This window comes from Anser cygnoides, chromosome 4, assembly GCF_040182565.1.
Source record: "Anser cygnoides isolate HZ-2024a breed goose chromosome 4, Taihu_goose_T2T_genome, whole genome shotgun sequence".
Taxonomy (NCBI): Eukaryota; Metazoa; Chordata; class Aves; order Anseriformes; family Anatidae; genus Anser; species Anser cygnoides.
In genome coordinates, this window is record NC_089876.1 from 5,865,990 (window position 1) to 5,879,136 (window position 13,147).

At 53.6% G+C, this 13,147-nt stretch overlaps 1 protein-coding gene across 2 annotated transcripts; it reads right to left on the reverse strand.

The window, feature by feature from the left end:
* Window positions 1–1,484: 1,484 nt before the first annotated feature.
* LOC106033904 (uncharacterized) lies at window positions 1,485–9,974 on the reverse strand. 2 transcript variants are annotated; one of them, XM_048048408.2, is made up of 8 exons: window positions 9,785–9,974; window positions 9,537–9,586; window positions 8,171–8,263; window positions 5,465–5,843; window positions 4,357–4,494; window positions 3,038–3,167; window positions 2,092–2,251; window positions 1,485–1,721 (listed from the first exon to the last, which is right to left on the reverse strand). In XM_048048408.2, the coding sequence occupies exons 1-7, from the start codon at window positions 9,969–9,971 to the stop codon at window positions 2,098–2,100; spliced, it is 1,131 nt and encodes a 376-aa protein (XP_047904365.2). In that variant the 5' UTR covers window positions 9,972–9,974; the 3' UTR covers window positions 1,485–1,721; window positions 2,092–2,097. The 2 variants fall into 2 exon arrangements, with proteins under 2 accessions (XP_047904365.2, XP_066851649.1); XM_066995548.1 differs by having other exon boundaries at window positions 9,537–9,972.
* Between the last annotated feature and the right edge of the window lie 3,173 nt (window positions 9,975–13,147).

Sequence of the window (13,147 nt, forward strand, 5' to 3'; positions counted from 1 at the left end):
TGCCTGTCCCCCAGCTCCCAGGAGAGGAGGAATAACCTGCGGAGGGAAGGTGCCACGCACCAGAAGACCCAGAAGAAGACCTTGCAGGATGCCCTGGTGCGGGCTGGTGCCCTTTCTCACCTTTGCTGCAGACAAGCACACCGTTAAGGACCACATCAGCAAATCCGGCATCCCTCTGCCTGATGGAACATCTCCGTTAGTGCTCGGATGGCCGTACTGCAAACATATCTTACGTCTCGGCCATTTGTTTCCACCGTGGCTGCCCATGCTGATCAGCAATTAGCAGCATATTTGTTCCTCATGAAGATGACTTGAAATTACCTTATATACATCATTCGCCGCACCACAGCCCCTCCGCCTAACAGAGCGTCGCAGTGGAGCAATGTCAGCGGGTCTGAGGAGCCTGACTCCAGCTTGGGGGGGCAGGAAAATGGCATTTCTTTCATAAGAGAAACAAATCAGTGAGACTGTGGGATTTGTTTTAACTGGTGCAAAAGTGCACGGCCCACTAAGAGCACTTCTATTCGCAGGGTCCCGTTCCCCAGGGAAGCTGGACAGCTGTCTCCTCTGCAGCCTGATGTAGGCAAATATTATTTCTCCCCCTTTTAAAGGCAGTTTCATTGCTTCTGCCCTCCAAATTCCGCCCACCATACACAGCTGCTGTGGAAAGCCCTACGATACCCAGCGCTGCACTGACAGGGTCAGGAACATCCCACGGCTGAGCATCCCCCAAAGCTTCTCCTCCTGCAGCCATGCACGTGGCTCTCCTAGGGTCCTGCGGCAAGGTAATGGCAAAATTTGTCGCCAGGGAGTGGTGATGGGGTGAAACACCTGCGGAGTACGAGGAAAATGTGATTCCTTATGCTGATAAGGCGATGTAAGGTATCCAGGAGAGGTGATTCCCTATGCTGATAAACCCCTTGGGGCAGGGAGCAGCGTGCTGCTGTGTCTGCATAGTCCATCACCACCAGCTCCTGGTCCAGGTATGCTCAATATTACCGTAAGAGAGGTTTTTGGCTGGCATTATCGCTCTCTTTTGATATTTTGGCAGCATCCGTTAGGAATGACTTGCTTATCCCTGAGCACCATAAGGATGTCTCATTAAAAGCAGCACGTTTTAGGTACTGGGGAGGGAGGTCTCTACACCATCCACTGCAGGCCAGTTTTGGTGGCAGTGCAGAAGACCCCAAGGCAGAGCACCAAGGTGACACTGATGGGCAGGATCGGTCCTGTCCAGGGCCACCTGCCCTTTCCTGCAGCTTCCAGGGGATCCGCAGCTCTGCAATGCCACCTTCAGGCTGGCAGCAGCCCTGCTCCGTCCAGAAACCCTAGAAATCTCCCTAAACCCAAAAAAAGCACGGTAAAAATCAGCACTGGCTGCCCTGGATAATATACACAAGACTTTTAAGACTATAATAACACAGTGGTTTTAAAATAACTTCTTGCAGTAAGGCAAAGTTTACTGGCAATTTTTATTTAGAGTATATGAATGGAAACTGGCTGGGTGGCTTTAGCTCTGTAACCTGCATCGTTCAAAAAATCCCTTTTTCTGACAACAATAAAAGCTCAGGTTTCTTGTGAGATTTCAGTGAAGATATTTGTGTAAAAAAGTTTCTGCTGAACCCTTAAAAAGTATGCAGTAATGGGGGTTTTGGAAGAGAGGTTTCCAGGCTTCCAGGGTCTCCGGTGGACAGTATCACAGAGTTTGGAGAGCCAAGGAGCTGCAATCACAGAATAGCATAGGTGACACATCCTAAAATCATTCAGAAAATCATAAAATAACGTACGTGTCCTGGTCCAGCCTGCTGAGAGCAGGGCCAGCTAGATGAGGCCTTGCGTTATCATCTCCAGTGTCTGACCACCCTCGTGTAAAAAAGTCTCCTAGTAAGATCCTATTAAGGCGACTGGTTTGAAAATCGCTTTTCAGGAGCCCAGAAAAAGCTGCTGCTCAGAAGAACATTCCAGCAGTAAAGCACTTACCATTTTGTCTCAGGCTTTACGACTGTTGATGCTTTTTCCCACTGCCTCAGCCCCCGAAATCCCACAATTACTCCCAGCTTTCCCTGCAAACGTGGTAATCCTGGCACTCACTGTGGCTTACGGGGCTGTGCCCAGTGCAATTCCAGTCTGGGAGGACAGCCTGCGGGGCTTCAAGGCAGAGCACAGCCCCGTGGTGGGCTCTTGAGCCGCCCGGTTCAGCCTATGCAAGAAAATGCTGTAGTTGTCCTTGTACTCGGATACCCAGTGGTTCCTGCGGAGAAGATGGAGAAAGGGTGAGAAGTGGGTTTCCGTCCTTTGCCTTGTGCACCCAGACAGGGTCCTGCCTCCCTTTCTGCTTGGCCACCCAGCGTTAAAACCATTTGGAGCACCAGAAAGCACGTGCCGATGGCACGGGGAGAAGAACAGCCTGTGTCCATCGGGACCGGCTGTCGTTGGGACCAGTCGCCCACCTCGATCAACCGTTGCACAAGCTCGGGCTCCAGCCCACACCTAACACCAGGACCGCAGATCAAAATCGAGGCTTCAACACGAAGCTGAAACGTGTTTGCTAGGGGGAGGCGGGGGGATGAGGCAGCGGGGAGGAATTGCCGTTCTGGTGAGAAATGAGAGCTCAGGAGCAGTTTCTGCCTGTTTGTTCATAGTGCGCAGATGAGTCACGTCGCAAACAGCTCCTGCCCTGTCTGATTTGAGAGCGCGCTTTCCCAGGGGAAGCCCAGGTGCTGAAATGTTGATTTGTGCCTCCCTGCCCCTGTCCCACAGGGGTCTCGGCTCCTTCTTCCCAAGGGGACGTGTCTGAGGTTGTCCCTGGAGGAGTTTCCCAGCTCGTACTTACAAAACTTTTCAAGAAAATGCTGAGCCTTGGGGAAGGCTTCGGCCCCGAGGGAATTAATTTGAACTCATTGCATAACGTGGACACGGAGAAATACGCTTGAGAAACACCTTCCAACCCCGTCCGGCTCCAGAATCTCCCTTCCCTACTCTTACCCTGTCCCCAGTCCCCCTGGTCACCCGCTGCTCCCACCCGGGTGCCCCTTACTGCTGGAAGTGCTCGTCTTCAGGGAAAACGTGCGACAGATTCTTATTTGCTTTGCAACATCCATCGCGGGCTGCAGGCCAGCGCTGGAAGTCCGTGGTGTAGGTACTTCTCCGGTCAAGGTCAAAGCACTCTAGTGAAGGAGAGTCCAAATAATTGAAAGATTTGGGGATCTCTATCTCTTTGTACCCTGCAGCCTGCCTGTTCCCCTTCCTTCTCAGCTTCATCGTCACTTCATGCTCTTGGTGCTCCCCCTAGGGCTCCCACGACTGATGAGGAACAAGGGTTAGTCAAGGGGAAACACAAGAATTGCCTCCCTGAGAAGCCAAGGGCCCATGAGATTATCAAGCCCTCATTTCCTATGGCCTCTTGAGCACAATGGAGAGTATGCAAGGCAGATCTAGAAATGATATCCTGCTTTCATCTGGACACCGACTGGTCAGCATCTATATATTTTCTCCTACTGTCTAGATTTTCCTCTTTTATCAAGCCAGAGCAATGCATCCCTGTTTTATTTAATCAGGATTAAACCAAGGAAGAGGTCTGCTTAACCTCTGCAGAATAAATAAATGCACAGCCCCTCCTGTGCAGCATTACCACAAGAGGATGCACAGACACTGATTTTAGGCTGAACTCTGGGCAGTCACGCAGGGCTCTGTTCCCTCACTTGTGTCTTTGGTTGTGTGCGTGGAAATACATGTGTGAGTGACCCCAAATAAAAGAGGTTTGTGGAAATCCTGTGCTCCCGGGCTGCAGGCCTGCTGCTGGAGGGTCACCATTTGTGCAGAAACCACAGGAACTTGGAAAAGGGGCAGCAGCTCAGCCCCTTGCCAGAGCACAGCAGGCAGAGGGGAGGTAGCCAGGGAGGGCAGCCCCCAAGTGAGGACCATCACATCTGCTCTGCTCTCACCCCCAATATCCATGCAGGAGCTGGTTTGAAGGGTGTCATCTCCTATCTGCTGTATGTGTCTTTCTGACCAAGCAGATCCACCTGCAGAAAATCCACTGCCCACCTCTCACAGCTAGGCAGGGAGGATGCACAAATTGCTACCGACCCCAGACATTTCTGGCGTGGCCCATATGGAGAGGGGGATGAGAGAGGTGATGTTTCCAATGCCCCAGCCTTTTCTGGAAGAAAACTGTTTTTCCTTGCCCTGCCTCTCCCCACCAACAGGTGGATGGTTATGGGAACTCTGCAGGCACTTCCCATCTTATTCACCTTCCCTTCACCTTCCTCAGTCTCTTTCTGCATGAAATTAAAAGAACCCAAAACCAGGCTGGAGGCCACAAGACACCCACGAGGAGCAGCTGCCCCAGCTGACCTTCCACCAAAACAGAGGAGCCCAGGAGCATGTTCTTGTTCTGCTGAGCCTCGAGTTGCTTTGCCCGGCCCGTTTCCAGCATGAAGTGCTGGTAGGTGCCCCAGCCCGGATCCAGCTTCTGCCTGCGCCGCAACATCCCTGAGAGACGGGAGAAGAAGACGGTGCATTAGATGGAAGCAGCATCAATTACCCAAACCCTACCCTTGGGTGGGAGCAGGCAAACAAACAACGGCAAGTTGGAGCCTCAGCTGGCATAAATCAGGGGAGACTCGTTCGCTTCAGCAGGGCTTTGCTGCGTTGCATCAGTTTGGAATTGATTTGGTTCATAATGCCAGTGGGGAAAAGATTTATGGTGACGTGAAGCAAGTGGAAGGAGCCGTGCTGTCTCCACGGCGCTCTGGAGTGCTAAAAGGAGCTGAGACCCTTTGCAGAAGGTCAGGGCACGAAAGGGAAGGACTTTGCAGGGAATACTGCACCACTGGGCTGATCCAGAGAGATCCCACAGTGGGGGAGGAGAGCTCAGGGTGCAGCAAGGACTTCCCTGCTTCTGTCTGGTGCTGGAGCATCACCAAGCAGTGCTGCCCTAGGAGCTCAGAGGAAATCTCTGCTGCTTTGGGAAGGTTGGGCAGGGATGGTGGGCACTGATTCTCTTTTCCTGATGTCTTAGCACTGATTTCCATCAGCATTTTAAGCCACGCAAGCAAGCCATGAACTGGGGTGCCGAGGACTGGCTATCATCAGCCCCTTTGCTGCGTCTGCTGCCAGACAGGCACCTGGAGCAGAACCACCTGAACCCTGCTCATCGTGAAGTCCTTTTGCCTCACCAAATCCTTTTGCTCACCACCTGCATCGCAGGGTTAACCGCATCCCCCTCCCTCCCAAAGGAGAGAAAAGACAAAACCCCTGAAGACTTTGCGGTGCTGATGCCTCGGGTACCCTGCTAACCCAACCCTGCTTCCTCGGGAGCCTGCAAGCCTCACGGCCAGCCAGCGCAGCCCAGGGGCAGGGGGAGCTGAGCTGGCAGAGCAGCACGCAGACAGCCCCTCGGGTGCCTGGATCCGGCCGGTCAGCTGCTTGCCAGAGCTGGCGCCAGCCGAGCGGGGATTACCTGCTGCTCCGGGGGCTCGAGCAGCAGCCAGAAGGTGCTGGGAAGAAGGCAGCTCGTTTTCCAGCTCGCTGAGAGCCTGCAGCCTCTCCAATCTCTCCGCCCGGGTTGCTGTCAGCTCGGCGGCGGGGTAGGGCCTCGGGAGGTAGCTTTCTGCAAGGGGAAGGGCTGAACCGAAGCGCTTTCGCTGCTCTTCTTGAGCCTGCTGAAATGCTCGGGGACTGGAGGCACTGCCTTCTTGCTTCCCCGCTCGCACAGCCACAGGCCCAGGGGTGACTCCTCTTCCTTCCCCGCCGACGTTGTCGCAGTATGTCATCACCCGTGGTTCCTCAGGCACAGAGAACTCCTTGGCTTTCAGCTGGGAATCGGCAAACTTCAGCTTCTGCAGGGAAAAGTGGCATGTGAGCGGAGACCCAGCGAGCGGGACGATTTCTAAAGCATCGTCAAACAGCGCTACCTGCCCCCAGCTTTGGGGGACAGCACAGACACAAAGTAGCTCCACAACTGTCATTAAAAATGCACAGGACATCAGGCTGCCTCCTTCTGCCCTTTTTATGGCTTGGGACTTGCTGGGCCCCAAGTGGACATCGAGATCACCTGCAACAGCCCAGCAGCAAGCCCACAGCTCGCTGGTTGTGCTCTTAGCCCACAGCTGATCCCACACCAGGATTTTCTGGCTCGTGGCACCAGCGTAGTCCATTTTTTTACATCTCCATGTCCTCCCATCGTGGAGAAGCTCCCATGACTTGACTGCGGGGTCTCGGCACCTCAACCACTGGCAAGGAGAACCTGACCCGTGAAGGGGAGGCTGAAGGCTACAAGCCTACTGATCTCGCCAGCAGAAGGGACAGAGCCAGGCCTGGCAGAGGGAATGGCTCGGGGATTCGTGGTGGGGAAAGGCTGCTGAGGCTGCTCAGGGGGATCTGCTGGCTTCAGTGTCTTTGCAGCCGCATGCTGCAGCTCTGTCCAGAGCCAACTGCTCCTTCCTAAGGGCTCAGCAAAAGGCACTCCTGCTGTGAGCTCTGCCAGGCTGCTGGGGCCTGCTAGGACCATCCTTTGTCCGCCAGCTCCTCTGTGACCCCTTGTTTTGGACCTCCATAGGGTTCTGTTTGGCCCTCAGCCCCAAATGTCCCTTGGGCTCTCCCTGTCACCACTCACCCCATGGTGACTTCATCATGCAGACAGCAGGGCAGCAGGGGATTGCTGAGCCATGGGAACCATCTGAATTTGGGGGCTTCCTCCTCCAAAGACGGCAAAAGCTCCTTCTGAGGCATCTCCAGAGGGATAAGAGCCTCCAGGGGCCCATGGTGGAGATGGCACCCCAGATAGTGCTCTGCCTTAACCCAAGGAGGACCCCAGCTTTCTCTTGGGAACCGTCCAAAATTTCACAGATACACAAAAAAAAAAAAAAAAATCCAGAATTGTTTTATCCACTTAATGAGCAGGTCCAAGAGGGAAACCTGGGCCTCCCGGGGACCTCACCAGCACATGGCCCCATGGGACAGCTTTCCTCTGGGGGCCTGGGGAGTTAATAGAGGGGCAATGAAGAGTCAAAAGGAGCTGTAACCCAATGAAAATGGTCACATCTCAGGTGCTTCCTCCTTTCAACTCTGACAGGACCTCCACAGAAAGCAAAAGGTAATAAAATAAAAAAAATGGGAAAGTAAAGAAGTTGAGGTGCATGGACTGGGAACCATGACCACCTCTCGCCATGCTCCAGCCCCCCCAGGGATTAACCCAGCTCCTGGGGGCCACCAGGGGCTTGGGCTCCCTGGGAAGCGCTCGCCAGCCCCGAGAAGAGCAGAACACCGCTAATGAAGGCTGCTGGCAGCCAGAGCGCTCCCCGAGGGCAGGAGGAGGGGAGCTGGCAGCCAGGGAAGAAAGGAGGAGAGGAGAGGGCTGCCCAGGCTGTCCCCCGTGCGGGGACGAGGACAGCAGCGGTGGCCGGGAGCCTGGGTCCTGCCGTGCGGGATGAGGCCTACCACCACCACCCTCCTGCACAGACGGCCCTGGAGGGCTCCCTCGCACAATGATTTCTCTGTTGTTGCCCACTCTCCCTCCCCAGCCTGAACTTTTCCTTCCTCTCCTGCGAGCGTAGGAGCCCAAAGCGCGTTCGCAGGCGAGCATGCCCCCCGCCACTTCCCGGCAGCGGCGCGGCGCGAGGCGCAGCTGTCCCCACAGGGCTGCCACAAGCAATTAGGCCGGGGCAGGCGAAGCGCGGAAAATCAGATTAAATGGCTCAGGGGGTCGCTCGCACCGCGCAGAGGTTAGACGGAGAACAACGTAAGCTTCCCCCCAAGAAGCCTTCTCAGGCCTGTGTCAGGGCACGGAGACATCTCCGTCCCGAATGCAGGCCCCCCTCCTCAGGGCGGTACCGGGATGGGTCTGATCCTGACTCACTCCACCAGCCCCACAGGGAGCAATAGGAGTCCAAGGCTTAGGTGCGGTTCAGCGAGCAGTCGTTAGTGCCCTGACTTAATGAGTGTAATTAGCACAGCCCGCCCCAAATGCTTTTACTGGAGGGGGATTTCCCACAGAAGGGCTGGGGACAGGAGCCAAGGGCTTTGGGGCCTGATGGGACCCGGTGGGTCGCGGTGGTGGGGACCGATGTGGCCCCAGCACCCTGCTGGTGCAGAAGGCACCCAGTGCCCCCCTGGCTGTCCCTGGCACCAGGGGCCGAAGAGTGAAGCAAGGAGAAGCCCACGGTACCTGCGTGTACACCTCGGAGGTCGGCTGGTTCTCCTCGCACCACCTGTAGTCCCTCTTGTACGAACTCCTGTACATGCCCAGCGACACCGGAGGCTGAAAGGAGAGGAGGCAAACACAAGGAGCTGCTAGGATTTGGGGGATGTCTTCGAAGGCAGTGACGCAAACATAAAATGCCTCCTGGTAGCTCAGGAGCTGATCTTCTAGGCGCAACCTCTGTCCCCTTGCTTGGTCAAGCCCTGAGCAGGGTGGCCAGGAAGGCCCTGTGCTCTTTTGGCAATGAGCTTTGGGGTTCTTCTAGCCCCAGGGGGTCCCTCACAGTGAACACCTTCCCCCTGCCTTTCTCAAGCCTCCTCTGACTGCTCGGACGCTCACCCCTGGGCAGAGCACTAATACAAAGCTGCTGAAATACTTTGATCAGTGCTGGGGCCCCAGTGGCACTCAGGTTAAGTAAGCACGTGTTTCCGTCTCATGTTTCAGTAACATTTCCCATGTGCTCGTCACAGATTTAAAGTCAAGCTCTGGCTAACGTCAATACATATTTTGCGAAGCAATTGGAGAAATTATGGAGGAAAACACCAGCCCCAAGACCAGAAATCACCACAGAGAGGGTTTTAGGGAAGAAGGACCCTGTGCTCGTCCTGCTTCCCGTGCTCCTCTCTTGGCATCCACCATGGGCTGGAGACAGGGCAGCGGGGGAGACAGGCCTTCGGGCTGATCCAACAGAGCTGCTTTTATGTTAAAGGATTAAACGGGCTAATTTACAAATGCACGGCAGAGGGCTGGGGGAGATGAGCCCTAATTGAAAGGAGTAACTGAAGGGTCACTGCCAGCCCCACTGCCACACCAGCACGTCCACCACGCAGGGGCGGCTTGGCCACGGGGCCCGCACTCCCATGCCTCGTGTTGGGGCTGTGACCGGGGAGCTCTGCGGGGCAGCAGGGCACAGCTGCCTGAAAACCAGCCAGGCGCCGCAGCTCACGCTGCCAGAGCCTCAGCTCTTCCTGGCCAAATGCTTTCAAAGGAAAATGTACAACTTCGAAGTTTTCGGACAACCTTGAAATACTTAAGGCACCTCCTGCGATAAAAAGGAATCGATAACTGCACCAGCACGCAGCTTCTTAGAGAAGGTTCCTCGTGCCTTGCCAGCAATGCCATCCATTATGTACAAGAATCTATTTTATATCCTCATTACTCTTTTCAACATTTCACTCGTTTCCCTCTCCGGGCTTCCCAGACAAGTGGCTGCCAGGGGCCAGGACCCAGAAGCCTGTTGTCACCAGCTCCTCTTATCCTCCCAGCCTGGCCGACTGCAAATCCATTACTCAAACCGCAGGGAGGGAGGGAGGGACCCCCTTTCTTTTTTCACCTTCGAGTGCACGGGTTTCCTCATCGCGTCCGCCATGGTGACCCAGGCACCTGGACCAGAATTCACTCAGTTAACAACCAGCGTCCCAGATCTTCTCCCCCACACCGCCCCAAGGGGTGAGGGATATATCTGGGGGCCTGGCGTGGGGTCTGGCAGGAGCAAGGGGATCCAGTTGGGGCTCTAGGACACCCCAAACTGGCAGTTAGACTACGATTGACTTCATCCAGCTTCAGCAGTGCCAAGTGTACCCATCCAGCAACGAGTAGGGACAGAGCCAGACCCCTCAGCTTGGTGGGACCATGCAGGCTGGAGATGACGACAGCCCACCACCAGCAGCCAACAGCCAGATGGGAGCTGGTTGTCCCCTCCCAGGACAGGAGCCTTGGTACATGCACGATGGGATACCCCAGCGTTTGGTGGCTGCAGTGTTTCCATGGACAAGGGAAACCTGTCTTTTGTGAGGCACCCACACTCCAGAACTCTGGAGGTCTTGGTGGGACTGGGTTCCCCATGACGTGTGGGGCGAGGGCTCCTTGGAGGAGAAGCCACCCCACAGTCGAAGCTGGGAAGCTGCTCCTACAGCTGCAGCCAGCTGCTGGGGACACATGGCCAGGAGAGGGGCAAAGCCCTTCGCAAGCCCTTGAGGCCTCCATGTCTGCTAAAGGCACAGGTGGGAGGTAAAGATGATGAAAGGAGGGAGAAAGGGACCCACTTTGTGGCCAGGAGATCCTGTAGATGGACAGGAACACCAGACCACATCCACAAAGCACCAATTACTCTCTTAAAAATGTCAAACATTAACCAGGCTTTGATCCATCTCATCCAAGACTAATCTCAACTAATTTTAGACGTCTACAAAGAGGATGTCTCCCTCTGAGCCGAGCCTTCCTGGCCTCCTGGCTCCTGTAGCCTGATTTGTGTGACCAGTGGGGATGTGTACTTTTGGAAGAAATGAGCTGCTTTCTCGGAAAGCCTGGGTTTGCTCGGCTGAATCTCATCCAAGAGTCCAATTTCTGTAGCCACACACGAGCCCGGCTATCAGATCAGGAACAAGATTCTCTGGCACCACAGTAATGCAAATAGTGGTAAGTGCCAGCAATGATGCATGAGTCAGAAATATGACATCTCGGCCCCGGGATCCCGGGCTGAATTTGCTGAGAGCAAAGAGAACAAAGCTCCTTGGCTGACAATTTCTTCTGAAGGATGTAGAGAGGGACCTGCTCTACAGGAGCTTATTTCCGAGGGGTTCCCAAGTCTCGAAACTGGGAGAGAAATTCCCTTTTTGTTCTGTGCTTGTGCTGCACTGGCTACAGAGGAAAGCCGGTCACGGACCTGGGTTTGCAGGCAGCATCGGAATGAGCTGAATTCCAGAGCTGTTTCTTTTTGCAACCTGTTATGCACCAGTGCGTAACTGGAGCCGAGGGATGCTAACGCGCTGGCAAGGGTCATGCGCTGCCAGCCCCTCGGCGCTGGTGTCAGAAGGAGAAGCTCTTTGTCCCCTGTCCCCACTGTATTTTATGCTAATTAATATTAGAATAAACAACACGACAAGGAAATAATTTATTTCTAGAAATGTGAAACTCTCGTATGCTCCTGTGCTTATATTAAAGGGATTACACTCCATTTCCTTCTTAATACAGCTAATGCTCTATGGGAAGCCCTCAGGCCAGGGATTAAAGCACTTATTCAATTAATTAGGAACAAACTTCTGCCTTAAAGTCAAACACACAACTATCAGTAAGCTCTCGAGAGTGTCTTCCTTCCAAGGCAGGGAAAACGAATCCTGTTTCTGATGTAAATAAAACCAAATCTGCACTCTAAATTATCAGGAACGACATAAATTAAATGAGTCACTTTTAAAATTTCAGCATTCTGCAAAGTCTGATGGTAAAGGAGGGGCAGCCCCATCATCTTTAACTCAGCAGCCGAACTCCCATGGGTTACAGGGGGAGCGGAGTCAGGTCCAACCTGACTCATATAAATGAGATACAATTTTAGGATATAACATTAGCAACCAGCTCCAAGCTCCAGGCACGCCGGTGTTTGGATATATTTGAAGTCATTAGCAAAATCCTGGCCCTGCTAAACTCAAAAACCCAAAATGCTTATTCAGTAGGATCCAAATTTCACCTAAGGTGTCTGATTCATTACTGAGATAGGAGACAATTTCCAAAAGCTGGCTCCAAACCCTAATCTTCCTTGATGATGGCTTGATCCTTCCGCCTTCTCGCAGGCACAGTTCACATGAAATTAAAAGGCATTTTGCCAGCATAGGTCATGCAGGAGCAGCCCGCTATTGCTGTTCAGCTTCCCATTTCTTCTTCCCTAATACCAAACGATGGGGCTGATAATTACCAACAGGATCCCAATTAGAAGTGGGTGGGAACCAAACTCCCAGCTCTCATCTTCCCCTACCTCTGAGCGAGCTTATCTGCCTCCTGGTTGCTAATTCAGATATGGAGAAAAAGTAAACCAGCCATATGCATTTTTTTTAAAGTGTTTTTACACATAACAGACTTCTTTTTTAACTTCTTTCACAGATGCCTGTGGGCTGTAGTGCCATTACTCCTCCCACAATACCAGTTCCCTGAAGTGGCCCCAGATGTCTCCATGACCCCAGTACAAAGGCACTTGGCAGAAGGATGCTCCCACATCGCATCCTTCCCCCGGCACCCCCCACACACATCTCAGCACACAAGATGCACCAGGAGGGACAGGTCCGACCGCAGGACTTGGGAATATCGTGCTGGCTTCACACACGCTGGAGTTGTGCCTTCCCTGCTGCATTAACCACCACGAGCTCATGCACACACGAAGCAGTGGGGATCACTGCCATGGGGGCGCTTGGCCAGCAGCTGTTTGAGCAGGCAGCTTTTGCCTTTTCCTCCCCACCTTTCCCCAGATGAACATTTTCGATATGCTTTCGAAAGCTTCCCTGCCCTAAGAGCAGCCCATTGAGGAGGGTTTGTTGGACCCTGCATGGGTGCTGGCTGTACATCTGGCTGCCCAGCTCAGCAGAGGACCAGCACTGCCTTATAAACACCTGCAGGAGAAAACTGCTGTTAAATAAGGGATTTATTTTCACCGTACTCCATAAAGGTGACATCTGAGATTTCCAGGACTAGATACCAAAAGGAGGCAACTGACTGGAAGCGCCCCTGTTTCTCAAGGCGCTCATCACCCCAAAAATCCAGGGAGGTTTCCAGAGGGTGTTGGTGCTTTTGACCCCTCCACATCATGCTATGTGTGTGGATATTAAGAAATTGCAGCAAGGCCAATGCACCAGCCAGGACCAGATTGTCAAAGGCAGCAATTATATGTTCCAACAGCACCTTGGGTGAGCTCTCCAGAGGGCCCAAGTGTGTGATAGCTGAGCTCAGGTCCTTTAAATTTCGCTGAGAGGAGTTTAAATTAGAGTCAAGGACCTTAGCTGGAATATAAAGCAGCAAGATTTGTGTACCTGATCCATGCAGCTCCTTCCCAGCATCTTGCTGGACATTTCCCTGTGCTCAGAGGTACCTACGTACCCCCAGAAATTCAGCCTCATGGCCCTGGTAGGACTGTAGGTACATCTAGGACTCAGCAGAGAGATGCATTTCACCTCAGTTCGG

Bases quoted from the DNA above. Each gene is read 5' to 3' on its own strand.
- LOC106033904 (XM_048048408.2), bottom strand. From the start codon at position 9,971: ATGGAAACACTGCAGCCACCAAACGCTGGGGTATCCCATCGTGCATGT. The intron at 5,844-8,170 runs GTACCGTGGGCT...TTTTCCCTGCAG, and splicing joins CCTCCGAGGTGTACACGCAG to AAGCTGAAGTTTGCCGATTC. The intron at 4,495-5,464 runs GTAATCCCCGCT...CCCGTCTCTCAG, and splicing joins TCGAGCCCCCGGAGCAGCAG to GGATGTTGCGGCGCAGGCAG.